The 22,256-nt window shown below is 35.6% G+C and overlaps 1 protein-coding gene across 4 annotated transcripts; it reads left to right on the plus strand.

Annotated features, from left to right (window-relative positions):
* The first annotated feature begins 1,234 nt into the window (after positions 1–1,234).
* Positions 1,235–21,908, plus strand: LOC113739699 (uncharacterized). 4 transcript variants are annotated; one of them, XM_027267004.2, is made up of 42 exons: positions 1,235–1,552; positions 2,995–3,070; positions 3,687–3,767; positions 3,870–3,950; positions 4,586–4,662; positions 4,762–4,816; positions 4,921–4,969; positions 5,143–5,280; positions 6,210–6,291; positions 7,291–7,369; positions 7,448–7,494; positions 7,575–7,769; positions 8,610–8,685; positions 8,920–9,000; positions 9,075–9,155; positions 9,621–9,697; positions 9,809–9,863; positions 9,976–10,024; positions 10,212–10,349; positions 11,214–11,295; positions 11,382–11,460; positions 12,286–12,332; positions 13,322–13,533; positions 14,815–14,902; positions 15,027–15,146; positions 15,237–15,355; positions 15,451–15,523; positions 15,623–15,742; positions 16,199–16,267; positions 16,356–16,526; positions 16,612–16,659; positions 16,853–16,994; positions 17,150–17,247; positions 17,964–18,108; positions 18,196–18,281; positions 18,354–18,464; positions 19,310–19,384; positions 19,927–19,992; positions 20,132–20,320; positions 20,434–20,544; positions 21,221–21,301; positions 21,430–21,908. In XM_027267004.2, the coding sequence occupies exons 1-42, from the start codon at positions 1,445–1,447 to the stop codon at positions 21,610–21,612; spliced, it is 4,140 nt and encodes a 1,379-aa protein (XP_027122805.1). In that variant the 5' UTR covers positions 1,235–1,444; the 3' UTR covers positions 21,613–21,908. The 4 variants fall into 4 exon arrangements, 3 of the variants coding, with proteins under 3 accessions (XP_027122805.1, XP_027122806.1, XP_071901740.1); XM_027267005.2 differs by lacking the exon at positions 3,870–3,950 and having other exon boundaries at positions 1,287–1,552; XR_011812939.1 differs by lacking the exons at positions 19,927–19,992; positions 20,132–20,320; positions 20,434–20,544; positions 21,221–21,301; positions 21,430–21,908 and having other exon boundaries at positions 18,361–18,464; positions 19,310–19,389.
* Positions 21,909–22,256: the final 348 nt, after the last annotated feature.

The raw sequence follows: 22,256 nt of genomic DNA on the forward strand, positions 1-22,256 counted from the left end.
TCGTGGTCCTTGTCGGTGCCACGTTTCGCCATAATTATATACTTTTTTATTTGTCAATTGTCATCTCTACTCCTACTCTAACTACGGAGAGGTTCAACTTAACCTACGGAACCGATGGAAATAGAACTACCACTAGACTAGACTGGTACGCTGGATTTGAAGCAGAGCCACACTCTACACACCCGTCTGAATTTGAAGTAGAGCCACAAAAGTGGCATCTTTTGTGGGAGGCAAGATTTGAACTCTTGCTTCCTACCCCCACCAAAGCCTTAAGGGTTTGGTGATTTTTGGTGGTGGCCACCAGCCCAAGAGCGAGTGGTTATCATAATTATATATTCGGGCATCCCAGTTCAAGAAACACAAATGGACCCTTAAAAATGGACTAAGGGTATCCTAGATTAGTATCACATTAACTGCCCCAACCAACACGAATAAGGAGAGTGAAATGAATACCCATTCAAGTGTAAAAAAATGCAAATTTAAGAAAAGGACAAAACTTCCACAAAAGATGAGAATTTGTAGAAATGAAGATAATATAACGCAGAAATTAAAGAAAAGAAAGGAAATTGTTTCTTTAATTATTTGTTTCACATAGATTTTGTTTTGAGTTCTACTTGATATTTTTGCAAACTGATAACCAAAAAAAAAAAAAAAAAGGAGAGAGAGAGAGAGAGAGAAAATCCATTTTTTTAATAAAAATTATTTGCCAATGAGAGCTATATTATTAATTTAGATCAAAATGGTCTTAAAGAATCCTTAACCAACATTTTTAAAAAACAAAGGAAAAATATCCCCCTTTCTCGTGGTATATTCTGTTTGGATTGTAATTTCTGAAATTTTTGTAGAAAATATACTATAATTATTTGATATATATGAAATAAAAGAATAATTGAAAAATATATTTATAAAAAATGTAAAAATTTTCAGATAAAAAATGATTTTTCAAATAAGATCTAAATTTACAATAGAAAGTCGAGGAAACTTTAGTCTAATAATTAAAGTTAAATTTAAATTCTTTGATCCATTCTCGTTCCTTAAATTTCACCCGCACTTTCTTTGCTAAAAAAAAAAAAAATCACAATACATTATAACAATAAAAATTTCACTCGCACTTTCCAAACTTGGTAGCTTTTAACAATAATACCATACGATTAACGATAAGACTGACGAGTCATCAGCGAAATTCAAAATCTATCCAAATTGTTTAAAAATGGTAAATTAAAATCCTATTGTTGGAACAACGTGCAAAAAAAATATTCAATGCCCACCGGCGGCACATGACAAGTACAGCTCTGCAAACATTTGGTAGACTATTTTTTATTGCTGTTGCAAAATCAAGAATCTCAAGCACACTTCATTTCGGTCGTCAAAGCTCAGAAGATACAGAAAAAGATCACTAGCACATTAGCAGTTCATTTTGCTGTTGGTTATAGCTGCAAAAAAAATGGCTTCTGGAAGTCAAAAGATTGTGAGCTTTCTGGGATTGGATGAAGTCGGTTTGGAATTGGCCGCTTCCCTTCTCCGTTCTGGCTACGATGTCCGAGCTTTTGAGGTTTGATCATCACTTCTATTTATTGTTTTTCTCAATTTAGTGACTCAACTGGAGATATTTTGCTTTGGTGCTTGAATTGTTGGCAAGCTGTTCGTCTGGAGTTTCCTACTACTGCTACTTTTGAGTTGTTTCCTTTTTTATAATGATACTGGAGCTGCATTCCTCGAGGAACTCAGCTTTACATCGATTCTTCTCTCCTTTCATTTGATTAAAATATTTGAAGAACTTCCAACAATGGGTTTAAGGCGACAATGCTGGATGTTTGTTTCCTTTCATGTTCCATTAAAGCAATCACTCAGTTTAATTAGCATAATGGAACTGCATTCTGGTTTCCTTGGCTCAGTCAGACCGTAGAAAACTTGAAATCATACGTCTAATCTACAGATAGATGTTGTTCAAGAGAATCGGATGAAGAGTGAAGTCTTGTGAAAAGCTTTGTAAGCTGTTTCAGTGACTTCTTTTAATTCTTGTCCTCATGCAGAAGTCATATGCCTCGTTCATATTTGGTTGACCACATGATAAGAAGTAGCTCATTGAAAGTGCTAATCTTTGGGACATTCTCACCATTAATGTACTTCAGACACTTCAATTAGGAAATGCCGCTGTGAGAAAATGGACTTCAGAATTCAGGGAGGATATCTATGATTGCTCTCAGGAGCAATTATTATGACTGAAACCTCAAAAATTTTCGGTCTAGATTTGAAGAGCATAGGAAATAGATGAGTTTAACAGTGTTTTGTTAAATAGAATGTATTTGCTACTCATATCTGCAGATGCAGTTCATCACTAGTCCACATATTGCAGACACCAATAACGATCAGGTTAGATCATGGTCAAACCAAATCATATCTACACATATTTGTGACTTTTCACTCCATTGATTAAGGAGAAAGACCTCCATTATGGTTATGGCACTGTACCTCATGCTAATTGGTCTAGCAAGCATCTTTCCTTTCCACTCTGGTTCTGATCCATATATCTACACACCATGTTTACTCGTATTCTTGATTGTATGCCATGACTGCCACTTGGGCAAAGATGAAGAAGTTTCAAAATTCGTACAATTTTAGTCAATATATATGATGCAGTTGATGTAGCCATGTGGTTCTTATAGTTAGCAACTCTGTTGTATTCAGTTTCTTTTGCTTCTAGATATGGTCGTTTATAATTCTTATGTAGCTTTATCCTTATGTTCATGTTCTTCACATGAAGGAATTGTTTGTTGCACTAACTTTTGTGGACTCAAAATTTTCCTAAAAATATGTATATGCAATCTACTGTCAGTATCTAAAGGGCTTTCCTGTCTATGACTGTATTCTTGCTACCATGGTAACATTCTTTTGGAGTTTGCTTTTGCATTTTGCTTCTGTATCTACAGCTTTGATTCAAGTCCTCGTGCATCTTTCACTAATAATTTTTGCTTGCAATCACTTTGTTGGCAGACATTCAGTCCTTTGATGGATGAGTTTTGCAAGCTAGGGGGTAAAAGATGTGGAAACACTACAGAGATGAGCAAAGGTGAAACTCATTCTTGCTACTTTTTCCTTTGAGTTTATATTGTTCATAAAGGACTGCCTTGATACTTTGGCCAGTTACAACTTTTAAGTTGTCCTCTGCAACAGATCGACTAGTTCTGGTCTTGGTTTCCACATTCTTCATGTTCTGTAAGAAATAAAGCAAAGATCATAGAGAAATTAAAGAAATTCCCGTTTTGGATGTGTTGTTTAACATATGGGACAATAATCTTGAATATAGTGTGACCAATTACATTGTCTAATCTTCTGGGTGACACATAAGTTGGGAAAAAAAACTTATCGAAACTCCTGGGTAGAACAATATGGATTGCCCTTTGGCATTACAACTGCTTCGTTTGTTGTTGAGGAAGGTAATTGAATCAATATATGGAAATACTATGTTGAACATGGTAATGCCATACCAACGAAAGGGCCCTCCTTTAATCACTCACTAACTTAAGAAAATATAGAAGTATGGAATTGTACTGGGAGTACCAGAACATGCCATTTCAAGGCAGCCAAACTTCTATTCTGCTGATTGATTCTCTAATATAGCTGAATAGTTTCTATTCATTACTTTGTTGGTCATGGTTTTTTGACTCTTATATTAATCCATGCAGGTCTATCTGCTTTGGTCATTTTGACATGTCATAGTGACCACATAAATGAAAAAATTCTAGAGCAGAAGGGAATTTTAAAAGGTCAGTCTGAAGCTTCTGCACTTGTATTTGAATTCATAGTTACTTAACTAGATTGAGATTCTTGAATATTAACTCTTTTTCTATTATTTCTGAGGCTTGCAGGCTTAGGAAAAGATGCAGTTATTATTGTCAATGCAACTTTACCAGATGTACATATTAACAATCTGCAGAAGATTCTAAAAGGCAATCTTAATCAGCTATTGCCAATGTGTTGACATATTCAAACTCTAGCTAGACACTCCTGTCTCTTTCTATTTCTGTATGTTATGTTAAAAAGAAGCTTGCATATTAATGTATAGTGCAGTAGAACCATATCATACCGACTTAACTGCTGAGTGCTAAGTAACTTGCCTCGTAAAATTTTAACTTCTTTAGGAAGCTGTAAGGAATACAGCTAGTTCATAAGCGAATTAGGCCACTGTAACACCTTATCTGCTTTGATACTTTTCCTTTGACATCTTGAAAACATATGACATTCTCCTTTAATAATCACTGGGTGCCTTGTTTAGCATTTCCTGAGAAAGGCATCTCATTATTCCTGTGGATGAGTACAACAGATGGGCCAATATTTCTTTCTGTATCCTGTTAAAACTTGTAGAACCTATCAGAATATGTTTTCATCTGCATGATCAAAAGCAATGATAGACCATGATTAATACTATTCTATTCCAAGAATGAAAAAGAATTCAATCAGAGAATAAGAACAATTCTTCCTAAGGCGCATATGTGTGGTGCATTGTCACTGTTGAGCTTCTGCATGCAGCATTTATGAGAACTATTATACTAATTTTGAAATATTGAACTGTACACTAGTGCAGGTGGTCATCATACTGACTCCATTGTGGACATGTTTGTCTCTAGAGCTGTATCTGATGATCTGAATGGAAAAGTGATGGTACAGGACTAGAAACCAAGTTTTCCCTATGAGTTTTCTCCTTTTATACTATTTTCTTGAGGGGCAAATGCTAAATCTTCTTTTCTCCGTGATATTTAGATAATATCCTCTGGAAGCTCGGAGACCACACATAGGGCACAGCCTATCCTCTCTGGTGCTGCAAAGTTTTCCTTCATTTGAAGTAGTTCTATCAGAAATTTACCTGTTTTTTGGAAGTACCTCTGAATTTCTGATCTAAACTTCTCCTTATTCGAACAGCTATGTGCGAAAAACTTTACATATTTGAGGGAGAGCTGGGAGGTGGAAGGTGTGTTTCTTGTTGATCTCATATCTATTTTACTTTTGTCCAGAATCTTTTGGAACTATATTTGCTGTATATTATTATTATAAGTGCATCAGGTTTTCTGTATATCAGACAAGTTGTCTCCTTGTTGAACTTGTAATGTGGCATTAAAACATCTAGATTGCTCTTTCATGCAGTAAAACAAAGATGGTGATTGAACTTCTTGAAGGAGCTCATTTTGTTGCTTCCATTGAAGCAATCTCTCTTGGTGCACAAGCTGGGATTCATCCATGGATACTTTATGATATCATATCAAATGCAGCTGGAAATTCGTGGTGATGTATTGATGACTAACTATAAACATAGTTTTGTTGCATCCTGTCATTTCATTATGTATGATACTGGAAGTTGTCTTGACGTTCATATGCCGTTAGGTAATTTGACAATGTGCTTATTGCTTTCTGGTGAACTTTGCAAAGGAAATCTCCATAAAATGTTTCTTGGTTGTTTAGGACCATTAACTCTTTAGACTATGTTCTGATTGAAGTGATTCAAAGCAACATCTGAGTAAGAATGTTAATGTCATTCAGCTATCAGATACACAGGCTAGCTTTTACGGGTTAAACTTATGAGATTGGGGAACAAAATTATGGGTGAACTGGTTACAAAAAAATTTGACTGACTGATTATGTACTTCGTGTTGGAAAGGACTAGTCCCTTATTATGTTGGTTGGAGTCTAAAGGTGGTTTATGAACCATTTAAGCTACCATGGTTGAAACTTTTCAAGTGCATTTGGAAATAGTCGTTACTAGTCATTGTGCAAATCTGTTGTTATTAGTGTCTCCAGCTTGTATATCTGCATGTTTTACATTCTCATTTGTGAACCTAGACCCGATTCCAGGGAGTAACGAGACCCATTTGGCTACTTAGGTTTTACAAATTGGTTTTCATTTGTTTCAAAAGAAAATTCTGAACACTATGAGAGATCTGATACCAAAAGCAATTCTATATCAAAAACCTCAAATATAAGTGCACATTCACAATATTTGATTTTTTTTTTTGGTGTAAATGGACTTGCTAAGTTGATCAGCTTTTAGCTGTTTAAATCACACTTTTCATGCTAGCTATGTCGTTGACAATTGTTTCTCTTTCTGTTTGTTTACTGCTTATGCTTTCAATCATAAAATATGAGCTTTCCACATTAAATCACAATGTCTCGTTTCTTTTGAGCACCTCTTATTTATAATTTGCCTTATTTATCAGGGTTTTCAAAAACTATCTTCCCCAGTTGTTGAGGGGTAACCAGACCAAACATCATTTCCTCAATGCCTTGATTCAAAATGTGGTATATTCCTATCTTTGTGCTTTTTTCCTTTAAATGGGCTTTACCACAGGATTTTTCCAACTCAACATCTCTATTCTGTTTCTGAATTTCGGTGTTGATGATATAGATGTTGTTCACTGTTTGCTGCAGTAATTAATTTAACCTAGAAGGAACTAACTTGAGTTTTATTTTGAAGAGGATCAGTGAAAATAGTTTCAGTGGGGCTGTGGAAAATTTCTGGAAGACATTTGTCCCACATAAAAATATTGGCCTAATTTAGTGCCTGCCACATGGAAGAACAATTTCCATCTGAAGTTTTATTTATCTACCAATGTGCTAGCCAATGAGATTCCCTAACATGCTAGGACATGAACTCATTAAAAACTTTTAGGAAAAAAAAAAGGAAGTTTCTCAGTCATTCTGGCTGGCCTTTCTTATAGCAGTTGAAAGGAGCTGCATAGAAAGGGTCAGGAGAGTTGCATGAAAGGAATTAGCTAATGATCAAAATCTATATAACAACACTGCCCCACATAGTAGCAGGAGATACCAATGATTACATCAGAATATGGGACTCCCTATAGAATCTTACTAAAATGTGAAAAAAGAAATTATTGTCATTGAAAAGTGAGAGTGCATATCTGCCTAGTTTTACTAATTGCTTTGTTAAAGTTTAACCATTTCTCTGTCAAGTAGTCTTATAGTCTATGTTCAGATATTCTTGATTTAACTTTGTAGGACCTCCCTTCATAGGACTTGCAATATTGTTCTCTTTAAGCATCAAGATGAAATTTCTTTTGGAAGCTATGATAATTGGAAACTGGGATACGTCTCTACTCAATTTTCTGACACAAGTGAACTAGAAATCTGAAATGTGCCTTTGTAGGGAAATATTCACAGTCATTGTGGTTTTAGATTGATAGAAATAATACAAGATCTCCATGGACCTTTTCAGCAGCAGTTATTAATTATTTGTTATGAGTTCTTTTGTCATCCTAGTTACATTTTCTGTTCGTATTCAAGGGAACTGTTTTAGACATGTCAAAATCGCTTGTCTTCCCTCTTCCCCTGTTGACCGTTGCGTATCAGCAACTCATAGCAGGTATTTACACATCCAATACACTGATTTTATTATACCCTAGGCACTTCAATGCAACCTGATCCTATCTCTGCTTCTCAGGATCTTTGCATGGAAGAAAAGACGATGAAGATGCTACGTTGCTCAAGGTTGTTAACTGATACCATCGGAATAAGTAAGTGCTTATATAAAATTTCTGCCTATGGTAATAGTTTTTATTAATTCATAGGTGTGGGAGAATGTACTTGGAGTAAATATTACTGATGCTGCTAATTCAAAAAGTTACAACCCCGAGGAACTTGCCCATCAAATTTCTGCCAAATCAGAAAATGTGAAGCGGATTGGTTTTATTGGTCTTGGAGCTATGGGGTTTGGCATGGCAACTCACCTGCTGAAGTCAGATTTCTCTGTTACTGGCTATGATGTAATGTTTTACCTCGACTACTCCTTGGTGTTGGAGTAATACCGTTGCCTTTTAAATGATTCAATGAAGAAGGGAAAAGTTCCATACCAACTTATAACCTTGTCCAGTTATTATTTGCTGTGTGTGTTATGTGCAGGGATTGAAGTATGAAGAAAGTTAGTGATGCTAATGTGTTAAGACTAGTTGGAAATAAGATAATGCACGACCATAATTTCATCCTGTTTCAGAAAAGTTAGAACTGGAAACAACATAATAAAAAGCTTCAATGACTGATACGAGGTTCTCCAGATCACCTAGTTGTAATTGAACAAGAAGAAATGACTGACATTAGTGTAATAGTTAAATTGTCAGCTTTCTCTTGAAATGAGAAAATAGTATGGCAAAGTCAATCATTTGGTACAAAGATTTGCAAATATTTTCTACAAGACATGCTAAGTTTTGAGCCAAGTTTTGATATGTAAATTAGATCTCTATTGTTTTATTGGTCTAAGTGAGAAAGGCACGTACATAGTTGTTCAGATATGGACCACCTAATGTTCCTAATCAACAATAAACTAGTCCACAAGATGAAATATATAATCTGGAAAAATTGACTACACCTCATTTTCAGCTTTCCCCTTTCATCCTTTATACGTGTGTAGCCATATACAATGATTGTGGATATTTCTTTTGTCCTTCAAGGGAAATCAAGTTTTGTGCTTCATCTGTATACATACATACAAACAAAATAGTGTTCTTATATTGTGTTTATCTGCACTTCTGTTAAGACATTGTTGTCTTCATCTTGATTTGACAGCTGTTGATAGTGTAAATGATACTGTTTCCATCTTTTGGTTGTAGGTGTATAAACCAACACTATCTCGGTTTGCAGATGCAGGTGGCTTGATTGGAAGCTCTCCAGCAGAAGTATCACAAGGTAATTGAAAACCTTTCACATTTCTCCTACATTTATATTTTCCAGCAGAAGTATCACAAGGTAATTGTTCAATCAGTTAGATAACAGCCACTTTTATGTGACTGTTTTCCTAATGATCCTTGCGTTGGTTCATAAGTGATGCATGCACTTCAAGTGCATATTTGAAATTTACACTGTATTTCTGTTTTAAAACATCCTTTAAGGAAGAAGTTTCTGAAATCTATATTCTTGCAGATGTGGATGTACTTGTAATAATGGTTACAAATGAGGCTCAAGCTGAAAGTGTTCTCTATGGCGACAGTGGAGCTGTGCCAGGTACAACCTTTTGGGTGTCTGAGCTACATTTGATTAAAAAACCAGAATGACATTGTTATATTGTGTTTTTGTAGCTCTTCCATCTGGTGCCTCTCTTATCCTCATGTCAACTGTTTCTCCTGCATTTGTCAAGCAGCTTGAGCGACGCTTGCAGAGTAGGTTCTTCAATCTTTGGCACACGTCTCATAATTATATAAATGTACAAAACTGTACTTTGTTTACAACTTCCATTCATGGGTGCATTTGATATAGTTATCAATCATACTTGGTCTATTTTAATCGCTTTCTAATTCTTCTTGCATGCTGATGGTTGTCCAAAGATTGTTCTTTGATCTTCACAGCTGTGGGAGTTAGAAATCTATGGTCCAAGAATACCTTTAATCTACTAAATGTAATAATACGCATGCACTCACATGTTTCTGTTGGCTTACTTTTACTCTATTTCAAGCCAATAATGTGATAGCAATTGCCATATATAATGATCTGTCTATCGTGCATGGAATTTCTATGGGATTTTTATTTTGTCTAGCATTATTAATGTTACTCTAGTAGAATCTTATTTTGTTATTTGTAGAATTTTGAGTACTTCTCTATCTTCATAACCACTTAAAAATTTTTAGATGAAGGTAAAAATTTGAAATTGGTGGATGCTCCTGTCTCTGGTGGGGTAAAGCGTGCCTCTGAAGGAACACTTACAGTGAGAATATTAAATGTTTACCTTTTGGATTCTCAATTGCAGAAAAATGAGAGTATTTTCCGATTATAGTGGGAACCTTTCTGAAGAACTGACTTGAAAAATTTTTGCTAGATTATGGCATCAGGAACAGATGAAGCTCTGAAGCATTCTGGTTCAATTCTTTCAGGTAAAAAGGACAATATTTTACAGGGTTCAGAAAGAGTAACTTGAATTTAAGGTTGCAATGCTTTATGAGAAAACAATGCTTGATGATATTTAATGGATGCTGTAATGAACAGTCCTCAGTGAGAAGCTTTATATCATTAACGGAGGTTGTGGGTCTGGAAGGTACTTTTCGACAGAGTGCCACTCTTTAATGCATTTCTAGTACTCAGTTAGAGTATGTTGGTTTTTCATGTTCTCTGAACTTTTATTGTATATCTATATTCATTCATCAAAGGATGGATTAGTCATTGAGTATAAATCGGCCATTTCATATCATCTAATAACTTACATTCCATATTCTATTGTTTAGTGCTGTAAAGATGGTAAATCAACTACTTGCTGGAGTTCATATTGCGTCAGCAGCTGAGGCAATGGCATTTGGCGCTCAGCTGGGTCTTAATACAAGATTGTTGTTTGATGTCATCAGAAATAGCAGGGGGACATCTTGGTAGGTATTACAATCCTGTGATTTAACAGCTATTGTCTTCTCACTCAAAAAAGTTATAACCATGGGTTTGTTTGGATTGAAGGTTATATGGAAAAATTTTTGGTATTATTTATTGTAGCACTTTTATAGTTGTATTTGAGATAAAAAGGTGGTCGGGAAATGTGTTTTGTGAATATTAAGAAAAATTTTCCAAAATTATCCTATCCAAATAAACTCATTTTTATGGTTTTCTTGATTTTTGATGAATATATTTTTAATCATTGATATCTGTTAAGCATGATGAGTTCACATTTGTGACACTGTAGATGCTCTTTTTCATTGAGTAACTAGGAAAACTCCACTTAAAATTTGAGTATCTCGAATTAGCATTGATTCAGAAATGTAAGCTATTGCCATGGGTGTTGTTGAAATAATGAAATGCTTATCATAAGTGGCTCAATTATTTTTGGTTAGTCTAGCGCATGAATACTTCAGAATGAGTCAAGGTCAGTTTTAGCCCTGAATTGCTGTCTAGCAGTGAAGACAAGTAAATAGCTTTATTTGTGGTAAAAAAATATCTTATCCTACTTAAGTGTGCTTTGTGTGCCATAAATGGTTTGTTGATCACCATTTTCTCATATTTGTTCAATTTCAAATCAGCTTTTAAAAGACAAATTTCTCTATTCTATGTTAACTATTGAAATCTTCACTGGGCTTTCAGTCACTTAGAAAATTTTCTTTGGGCACTGTGTTTGCTTCTTGATATTTTCATGATAATGAAAATGGTGGCATCTCCAGTTAAGAGAAATAATCATTCTTGTGTTCTTCCAGTTATTCAAGCTTGGTGGATTTTCTGACCTGTTAATCTGGTTCATTTTGTTTCAGGATGTTTGAGAATCGTACTCCTCACATGTTGGAAAATGACTATACACCGTTGTCTGCACTGAATATCTTTGTGAAGGATCTGGTCAGACGGGTTTCCTCTATGAGATACAGCTTTTACATTTTTGACATTGGACATAACCATAGAGGCTAACTTTAAGATGCTTACAGGGCATTGTTTCTCATGAATGCTCATCCAGGCGGATTCCACTTCATATTGCAAATGTTGCACATCAGTTATTCTTGGCAGGTAGGCTGAGCGGATGAAGAGATTTTTTATGTCCAATTCTTAATTGTGTAACTCTTCTGTTTGTATAGAACTTGATTTGATTTTTAAAATGGTAAATGATATTCCACTTTTAACAGAACCTACTAATTTGTTGTGTGTACACAAGCATAGTTATGTGTGAGACTAGTAGTCTTATCTTTAGAGCAATCTATTGGCCTGCATATCACCAAGTCTGACACTAAGAGCAGTTTCTGGAGTATATTTTCTTCATATGTTAGGAAGAAATGAAAAGGTACACAATGGCAGGAGTTTTACTTTCTTCAGTATTTTTAGCAGGGAATACGAAAATAGGTACATTAAGATCATCAGAATTAATTACTTCATTGGCTAGCTGTTTATGATCAGGAATTTTTTGTCACTCTGGGGCATCAGATCTGTGAAATTGGTCATTTTCCTGTAGCCTTAAACTTGGGTATCTTTGTGACTGAAACCATGTTGTGTCTTATATTCAAGATTCAAGCAATAAAAGAAGATTCAAGTAGTAAAAAAGTTCTTAAGCTCCTAAATAAAAAATCTCTGCTGTGTTGTAAAAGTGATTTCTGTCATGTTAGATGATAAATTTTTGTTAATATACTCGAAAAACCTGAACAAAAGGACTGCACTGATTTTTATTGATTACTTAAATTTGATACAGTGAGGTACTTAAGATATTACTACTTCTTGTTATGGGGAATCTGTGTTTGCTATTTCTCTCTTTTCTGCTTCAAGGTGCAATTTATCAAATTTGGCACCTTGAACTCTTTAGTTGAAGCTTCTGCTTAGGAATGCCTACTGTTGTGTGATTAGGTTCAGCTGCAGGATGGGGTCGATTGGATGATGCTGCTGTAGTGAAGGTATTAACTTCTTCTGGCTTCTTCTTGGCTATCTGTGGGGGAAAACACACAAGTCATTGAATTTAAACAAATATTAAAAAGAGAGCGAAAATCATTGACTTTGCAGATAATTTGCCATAATGGAGATAAATAGCCTCCTGAAAACTTTTATTTTGAATATGTTATCAGATTTCTTATACAGCCTAATGCTGATTTCTGTCCCATAACGGGCCATTTAGCAAAATATGGTGATTTTAATTAAAATTAAAAAGAAACATTCCTTTATTGTTTTCTACAATATGGACATCATTCTCTGTAAAATGACGGCTTATTTCCTTACACCAGACGCCTCTGTTCTTTGCTTCCAAGTTCTCTCCTCCTCCTCATCGTTGGCCTATCTCGTTGCCTCAAGCCTTCCACTGTCTCTTAATATGCTTATCTAAGGAGCAGATTTATTGTAAACAATGTAGATTACTAAAGATTGAATGTATGCTTGCATCACTGGGTGCAGTTTATAGTGTTTATACCAATCCTGATCTTTCTGGCATATGCTGTAGACAAGCATGGTCATAGAGATTTAAATTGGGTCCAAAAGGCAAGAAAAAAACCTGAAAAATCTGACTATGGAGGTTATGCTAAATCCAGGAACATTAAGAGAATACTTTGTCATATGAAATTTTGAAGAGTGTTTAAACTGCAGTTAACTATTTACTCAGAATGGATTTATCCTGTGGGACAAGCATATGAACCAAGCATCACAGAAACTCATCTTGTTTTCAAAGTCGATTTTTCTTTGTTTTCAAGTGAGTCTGTTTGATTAGATGTCATTGTCTCCGAAATCAACTGTAAAGTTGATTTTCATATGCGCACTTCCATTGATATGCAAATAAAAGGAACAATAACACACACACACACATATTATTCTGATCTTAAACCACAATATTATAGTAAACAACCCGTCAAAACATGCAAGTTAAGTTTTGAAAATAACATTGGTCTTGATGATATAGGTTTATGAGATGCTTACTGGAATTAAGGTTGAGGGGAAAATTCCAGTTCTCAGTAAAGAATCCATCCTGCAATCTCTTCCATCTGAGTGGCCTGTGGATCCCATTGACGATATACATAAGCTAATTGAAAAGAGTTCAAAGATTTTAGTTGTCCTCGATGATGATCCAACTGGAACTCAAACTGTACATGATATTGAGGTATTGACAGAATGGTGAGTTTCTCTTGGCTTCAGTTCTAGTTCCATATGACAGTATTTTAACAAAATCTTGACAACTGTCGTGTTGTTGAATAAATTGTTGATGCTCGTGTTGGGCAACCTATGATGTCATATCATGTTCCTCTATATGAGTTAAAAAATTCTATTTTGCTGGTTTGTTATGACTCCTGACTCCTGAGGGTTTAGCATGACTAGAATTCTAATGATGACAAGCTTGGATACTGTCTTTTTTTTTTGTGCTGAATGATTATCTTGTAATAAGCAAAAAAATGCTGTTTGCATGAGGTACTTTTTATTCCTGGATTCTGCTGGCAATTATTAAGAGCAGTGTAAGGCCCTATTGTTCTATGCATTTTTTAAGGATTAGCAGTCATTCAAGATATAAAAAGGAAAGGAAGTCGACAAAAAGTTGACTGAATTTCCAGTTTAAAGAGAAAAAGAAAAAGGAAATTACAGGTTTCAAATCCTGAAACTATTGGTACTGGATTTGAAAAGTTGGCTTATAAATTCTTTCCCTGTTGAAATATAGAATGATGTAGTCTGTTTAAAATCTGTACTGGTTGAAATAAAAAGTGAAAAGGCATTAAAGATGCAAATTATTTCCTTTTCATGGAAAGTTGAAGTTTTAATTTGAGTAATAAGACTTTTGGGTTCACAAAAAAACTAACCACGTTGATTTTTTGTATGAAGATAAAAGAGTTTGCATTTGGAAACAGAAAAAAGTATGATAGTTTCTAGTATAAAAAACCATCCAATGGAAAAGTAAGAGGAGACTAGGAGTCAAAAGAAAGAAAGAAAGAAAGAAAGGAGAAAAGGCCAATGGTCAAGGAGGCATAGAAGTTAAAAATCTGAAATTGGAGGAATGTATCCCAAGCAGAAAGAAAGAAAAGAGAAGACAATTTTGCAAAATTGTAGTAATTGAAAACCAAATATCGCTTTATCTACTACATTATGGGCTCAAGAAATTAATTTCTTAATTATCCGAATATTCCAACTCCCAATGAAGTAAAGTTCCTGTTTCATAAAACTAACATCACTGGATCCAGATGTTGAGGAACAAGACTAATCTAAGAGGGTTATTCAATTAATTTTTTCCTGACCATATTCTCTTATTTGAGCTTCCATTTGTTTGACCTTCTAATTGGTTTGTCAAGAAATTTGATTTAGAAAGTAAAAAGTTTCTCAACTATACAACTTTTGTTGATGATTCACTGGAACAACACGAAAAGCAGTTCTTGAGTCTGTTAAGCATCTGTCTTTGTGTTGGTTTTTTAGGAATGTTGAAGCACTCATTCAGCAATTCAAAAATAGGCCCAAATGTTTTTTCATTCTGACCAATTCCAGGTCACTGAGTTCTGAGAAGGTACAAAGTCTTCCTTCAAAATCATGCAGTAGAGAATTCCCTTGCAAAAAATATGAGCATTTATTAGACAAAGTCAAAAACCCACTTGTGCAGGAGTTCATTCACTAAGATCTGCTCTCTACAGGCTAGTAAATTGGTAGCAGATATATGTACAAATCTATATACTGCATCTCAGTCAGTCAATAGCACGGACTATACAATTGTTCTGAGGGGTGATTCAACACTACGTGGTCATTTTCCAGAGGCAAGGACTAAAAACTTGTCTTGTAGATGTTGACTGTAAAACTTTTCTTCTGGCTATGCTTAATGCACTCTTTTGCTTCATTGTGGCCAGGAAGTAGATGCAGCTGTTTCTATACTGGGAGAAATGGATGCATGGATAATCTGCCCATTTTTCCTAGAAGGAGGCCGTTACACTATTAATGATATACACTATGTTGCAGACTCTGATAGGTTTTGATTCTTCTTTCTTATTCAACAATCCTTCTGTACAGTTTAATTATAACGCAGAGAACATTAACATTCATTTGATGTCTTCATGTCCATAGGCTTATCCCTGCTGGGGAAACCGAATTTGCTAGAGATGCTGCTTTTGGCTATAAATCTTCTAACCTCCGCGAGGTATCATTTCTTGTTAACCTATGTGCAAATAGGCTGTTAATTTCCACCCAATGACACTTCTCTGTTTGTTTTCTTTAATCTTCAATTTCAAAATTCCAGTGGGTGGAGGAGAAAACTGGTGGAAGAATACCTGCTAGAAGTGTGGCTTCTATATCCATTCAACTGCTAAGAAAAGGTGGACCAGATGCTGTTTGTGAACATCTATGCAATTTGGAGAAGGTAAGGTGCATAAGTTATGGGAGGATTTACTAGCCATTTATTTCAATAATCTATATGGACATCAATTGATTTGAAAGATCTGGAAGGGGTTCAGATTGAAAATCGGACTACTAAGATATTTAGGGCCAGCGGCTTTCAACTTTTGGTTTATGAGGTGCGTGAGAGACAATTAAACACATTGAACGCAATCAATTGGCAGAAACATCATTTTGGAATAAGTGCTTATTAAGAGGACATCTTGTTAATAGCACTACATGGTTTCATTTCTTTCTAGCAGGTTTTGTTTATATAGTGAAGCTTTTGTGAAGATAACTGTGATATGAACATGATGTTGCTTGGTGTATTGAGTGGGTGATCAATATGCTCCCTGATCATGGAAAGATGTTGTATTTGTGCATCATTTGCTTTTGTGCATGGCCTTAATTTCCATACACTAAGGTTTAATGTATGAAACAGGGTTCGACATGTATAGTTAATGCAGCTAGTGACAGAGATATGGCTGTGTTTGCTGCTGGAATGATTCAGGTCTTGCTTATTTACATCATTTTTTGATGCTTTCTTTGTCATATTTGTTGGAAATTTGAGCTGGCTTTAACCTGTATTTACCTGGTAGGCTGAGGTGAAGGGAAAAAGGTTCTTATGCCGTACTGCTGCCAGTTTTGTTTCTGCAAGGCTTGGAATTATCAGAAAAGCTCCAGTTTTACCCAATGATCTTGGTATTAATGGAGAGAGGAGTGGTGGGCTTATCGTTGTTGGTTCCTACGTTCCAAAGACAACAAAGCAGGTCAAAATCATTACAGAAGTACTTTTTCTGTGGAAAATTCATTTTTGTTTTCCTAATTGATGAATAAAGTTTCTGCCATCTGCAGGTTGAAGAACTTAAATCTCAATGTGGACATTTCTTAAAGAGTATTGAGGTATCATAAATGCCAATTAGCTACTTATGAAAGAAAATTCTTCTCTTTTTCCTTACGACCAAGGAAAACAAAACCGAAAGGAAAAGAAGATAGAGAGTGAAATGGGCAGAGATATACTCTATTAACCGTGTTACACCTTTAGGAACTGTATTAATGGCGTGATGACCTTATTTTTCTTTTCTTTACTGTGTAGATCTCTGTGGAAAAAGTAGCCATGCGGTCAACAAAAGAGAGGCAGGATGAAATCACCCGAACAGTTGAGATAGCAGATATTTACCTTAGGAGTTGTAAAGACACTCTCATATTGACTAGCCGAAAACTTATAACAGGCAAAAGTAAGACTCTCTTGATTTTCAAGTACCTTTCTACACTTGCCATCAAAGCTTTTGAAATGAGTTGAAGTTTTACCTCCATATGCACTTCCTCTCCACAAACTAGTTTAGTTCCTTTACTTAGTGAGCTTCATGTTTGTCCTTTCAAATGCGACCAGCTCCTTCTGAAAGTTTAGAGATAAATTCCAAGGTGAGCTCTGCTCTGGTGGAAATAGTTCAGCGGATAACTACAAGACCCCGTTATGTTCTTGCGAAGGTACTTTCTCCTTATCCCTCAAACTTATTTTGATAGGAAGCTGCTGGGTCCTAGAGAGGTTATCTACTTAACCAGTGGGTGGTGAAATTTTCTTTTCTCTTCGGATGGTTTCCTGCTTATCCAGACACTGCATTTCATTTCTTAGTTATAGAGCAATTAGAAATCACGGTAAGTATTGTGATGCATCATTTTAGGTTGGAACCTACATGGATATTGCTATTTTTCTAAACATTTGCAAAGTTATTAGATAATGATATGAACAACATAAAAAATCTGAAGTATAGAAGAGATTCCATAAGTGTCCCTTATTACTGTTTCTAATAGCTGTAAAGATTTCCCAAGTTATCTTCTACCCTCCGAAGGCCTCTCTCTTCTCTCTGCACAAATCCTCCCGCAAACATAAGAGTTATGTCATGGGCTGTTGATGCCGAAGACAAAGATCATCCAGAGTTACATCCTTTTTATATTTTGAGTATGAGGACTGTGCTTCATAATCTCCTATCCTAAAGTTACACAGGAGGGGAAAAAGGCAGTGTTGCAAATGTGTTAATTCCAAATGGAGATCACATTCTGGCATTAAGTACCCCTTTCGCTGATGGTGCTGGGAAGGGTTGTCCGCTATTTTATTGTTTGACATACTTAGGGTGTTATAATAATACATAGGCAATGATGGTGTATTCACGGTTTAATGCTCAAATAAGCTCTTCCCTACACAGGGTGGTATAACCTCTTCAGACCTTGCTACAAAAGCTCTTGGAGCAAGATGTGCCAAAATAGCTGGTCAGGCTTTACCTGGTGTTCCCTTGTGGCAGCTAGGTCCTGAAAGCAAACACCCTGAAGTACCGTATATTGTATTTCCAGGTAACTTGAAATGTTGTACTTCTTATGGTGCAAATTCCTCTCAGAGATTTCTTTTGGATCCATAATGTAACCTATATCTTTACTTAGGAAATGTCGGTGACAGTAATGCTTTAGCTGAAGTAGTAAAACAGTGGGCTAGTGTCAGAATCTCATCAACTAAGGAACTTCTCCATGTAAGAGCTGTCTTTTGAATAATTTGTGAACTGGCTCATATTTCAAGTAATGATTATCTATTCCATGTTTAGAATGCAGAAAGAGGTGGATACGCCATTGGAGCTTTCAACGTGTATAATTTAGAAGGAGTTCAGGCAGTTGTTGCTGCAGCAGAGGATGAAGGAAGTCCTGCCATTTTACAGGTTTGGCTGTACATTAATTTGGGGCAGAGTGTGATAATTTTTTACTTTTTCAAGCTCTCAAGAAGCATGACTGCTACAAAATGCTATAAAAACTATCTGAAATGTGACGTGAAAATACAAATTTCTGACTAACTTGGAATCCTTGTCATACTTATGGAAGAAAGTTCATACTATTTCAAATTCCTGAAGAAATTATGCCCAATTACATTTAAGGTTTGTCTAGGGAAAAAATTAAGATGGTTGTGCAAAAGAATGTAACTCTTTTTAAGTTCATCAAAATTTTATAATTTCTATGGTAATGAAAAATGCATATCTTCAAACGCCAAATTTCTCAAATGGTTTTACTCCAAAACATATGTGTTGCACTTTACATGCTTTCCTGAAACTTTATCCCCCTTCTTTTTGTATGCTAACGTGTTTATTTTTGGAGGATGGCATAGTGGGACTGCCACTTGAAATATGACAACATTGTCTCATAACTTCTCAACCTCTCTCTGAGCCTAAGTTGGCTCAACTGAAACCCATTTTAGTAGTACCTGGGTTCATTTATTCCTTTAATTAAACATGTGCTTAACTAGTACTCTATTTTATTTCAGTCGTGTACTTCCTTCCTTTGTTTATGTACTATAGTACATGATGCTTGCAAGGTGCCAATGCATTCAAGACTCTCATGCTTAAAATTTCAATCAACTTTCGAGGCTTTAACTGCAAGAGAGAAAAAAAGCTTTCAATTTCACAGATTAATGTTTTGTATTAAATCTGTTCTTGATTAACTAAATTTATGCTCTATTGGAGTCATATAGTCATTGACGCTGATTTATTATTTTGAACCACTTCTTATACAGATCCATCCTAGTGCTTTAAAACAAGGAGGAACCCCTTTGGTTGCCTGTTGTATCTCTGCTGCAGAACAAGCAACAGTAAGTAACATATTGTTTAAAACCCAATAATGTGTGCTTTTAGCACTTGTAGACTGCTAAAAGGAAACATGGCTGAGAAATATTTGATAAAATCCAAATGGACTTTCTTCTAAATAGGTGAGGAGGAGAAGAAATCTTTTTCATTGAACAGCTAAAAACGCAGTATAATGTGATATGATGGCCAATTTCTATAAACAAGGAACATGACCAACAGATTCTTGGGTTTGTGAAGGAATCTTATACTTCACTGATGTGTTATTCTCGTCATATGCAGCTTAAATGCAATGGCTATGTACGCAGAGTCTTATTATATGCCTTGGTATTTTAGGTCTCTTTACTTTAAATTTTTAACCCCCTCCCTGAAAAAAGTGATAAAGTATTGAAAGATGCTTACCCATAACTTTGTCTAAATGGTATTTGAGTCTAAACATATAATCTTATATTTGATTAAAATCTGAAATACCAATGGCTGTCCTTTCTTTTTTCCTAATGCTGCTTTTGATTGCTAGTTAGCTTGAATAACTTTATTAACTTCAATGCAGGTCCCTATTACTGTTCACTTTGATCATGGAAGCTCAAAACAAGAGTTGTTGGGAGTTCTTGAGTTGGTAAGCTTCTTGTTGACTTCTATGAGACTTGTATTTTATGTTTATCGCCTGATAAAGAATTTATATGCTCCCAGGAATTTCATTTAAGCTATAGATATTTATCTTGTCACATAGCTTCTCAACTTAATTACCATGGCAGGGATTTCATTCGGTCATGGTGGATGGTTCTGACCTTCCTTTCAAGGAGAATATATCATACACAAAATCCATTGCAGAAGTGGCGCACACCAAAAATATGGTGGTAGAAGCTGAATTGGGAAGATTGTCAGGAACTGAAGATGATCTGACTGTTGAAGATTATGAGGCTCGGCTAACTGATGTTACCCAGGTTCTCTATCTGTCTAATACGTTGCTCTTTCTTACAGAGGAACTGTCTGAAATTAGGAAGATATCCTTGTCATTTAATTACCAATGTGACCTTAAGTATTTGGTGAATTTCAGGCAAACGAGTTCATTGACACAACGGGTATAGACGCTTTGGCTGTGTGCATTGGGAATGTTCATGGAAAGTACCCTGAAAGTGGCCCAAATCTTAGACTTGATTTGCTCAAGGTCAGGCATATATATTCCTTCTTGTGTTGTATTTTTGTATTTTGTAGGGTAAGCAAGCTTTCAGTTGAAGTGTTCACATCCATGCTTATCTTTCTAAATCACATTAATAAATGCACTAAAAGCACTAGGTCGGTATTCTTAAAGTCGTTGGACATCCACAGAGTTTTGGAGTGTGAAAGCTAGATTGTGTGCACTTTTCTGTTAGCATGTTGCTGATGATTTCCAAGCTCCTATATGTGTCACTGGCACCTATCATACTTGTTTATTTGGACCATCTGCCAAAAACCTTACTGTTGAAACTTGAAAGCTGTTTAGTTGGTTTATTTACAAGTATCCTTAGCTTCTGCAAAATTTTAAAGCCTTTGCTGCCTGATTATTAACCTAGTTGTCATTATAAATTTTCTTGCTAATTTATGCCGTTTGTCACAATGCTGGGTTGCGTATGTATATTAATCTGTCAGATGCTATTATACTGTCCTAGTTTGTAACTTTTTTTTTTGCGTAATTTTTGTGAGCAAAATCTTAGCGACTTTGGTCAAATGCTACAACCGTGGAAATTGTATTAAGAGCTTGCTTTTTTAACTTCTTATCTTTGTTGTGCATGATTTTGATTGCAAGAAAGATTAAGCATCCATGCCTGTTAAGCTTCTAATCCTCCCCTCTGCTATCTCTCCAGGATCTTTATGGTCTGTGTTCAAAGAAAGGAGTTTATGTTGTTCTCCATGGAGCTTCTGGATTGCCGAAGGAGCTCATCGAGGTATTATTGCTTGTTTAACTATTGTTTAGCTATTTCTAGAAAGCATTTGGTACAACTTTGAAGTTCTTGATTCAAGTCGAACCCACAATGCTGACTAATAGATGCTACGCATGCATGATTATTCCCAGGAATGTATAAAGCTAGGAGTAAGGAAGTTCAATGTCAACACCGAGGTGCGAAAGGCTTATATGGATTCATTAAACAGCTCCAAGAAAGATCTCATCCAAGTCATGACCTCTGCCAAGGAGGCCATGAAGGCTGTGGTTGCAGAGAAGATGCGTCTATTTGGTTCAGCTGGAAAAGCATGGTGACAGTCTTCAAGCTTCAGGCATCAAAACGAGAGGTATAAAATATAAATACCTCGGAAAGCAGAGACAAAAGCACAGAAGAATATGTCTAGTTGTAACAGCATTTTCTTTCATCTTTCTGTGTTCTTTACTTTCTTTCTACCCTTGGATATCTTAGATGTCTAAAACCTTGATCCTATTTAGTGCCAATTACTGTACCATGTAATTCTGAATTTCAGTTCTTCATGTGGTCTGCCCACAAATATGTGTACTATTCGTCCTCAATCCATTGGCTAAGTCCCAAAACTCAATTCTCTTAACTTGGCAATTTGAAATAGTGATGCTTCTGATGGCAGGACCCCAAAAAAAAAAAAGGGTATGAAAATACATAGGAAAATGGAGAGGCAACTTGAAGTGGACGGCAATGTGTATATCGAATCAAGAAACACAAAACTGAAAATCTTGAATCTGCATAGCTTGAAGCAAATTTTTTGCCCCAATTCAACTCCGAGGAATTGACAGGTTTATTCTTGTAGAATTATTGCAACATAATTTGCATCGGCCTCCTTCCGATTGAACAAGTAAGCTAAGTACATTGACTTGACGGGACAAGTTATGACATAAATGAATTTCTTCTTAAGATTAATTCCAATCAAACCAATGATCTC

The sequence above is a fragment of the Coffea arabica genome, chromosome 4c, assembly GCF_036785885.1.
Source record: "Coffea arabica cultivar ET-39 chromosome 4c, Coffea Arabica ET-39 HiFi, whole genome shotgun sequence".
Taxonomy (NCBI): domain Eukaryota; kingdom Viridiplantae; phylum Streptophyta; class Magnoliopsida; order Gentianales; family Rubiaceae; genus Coffea; species Coffea arabica.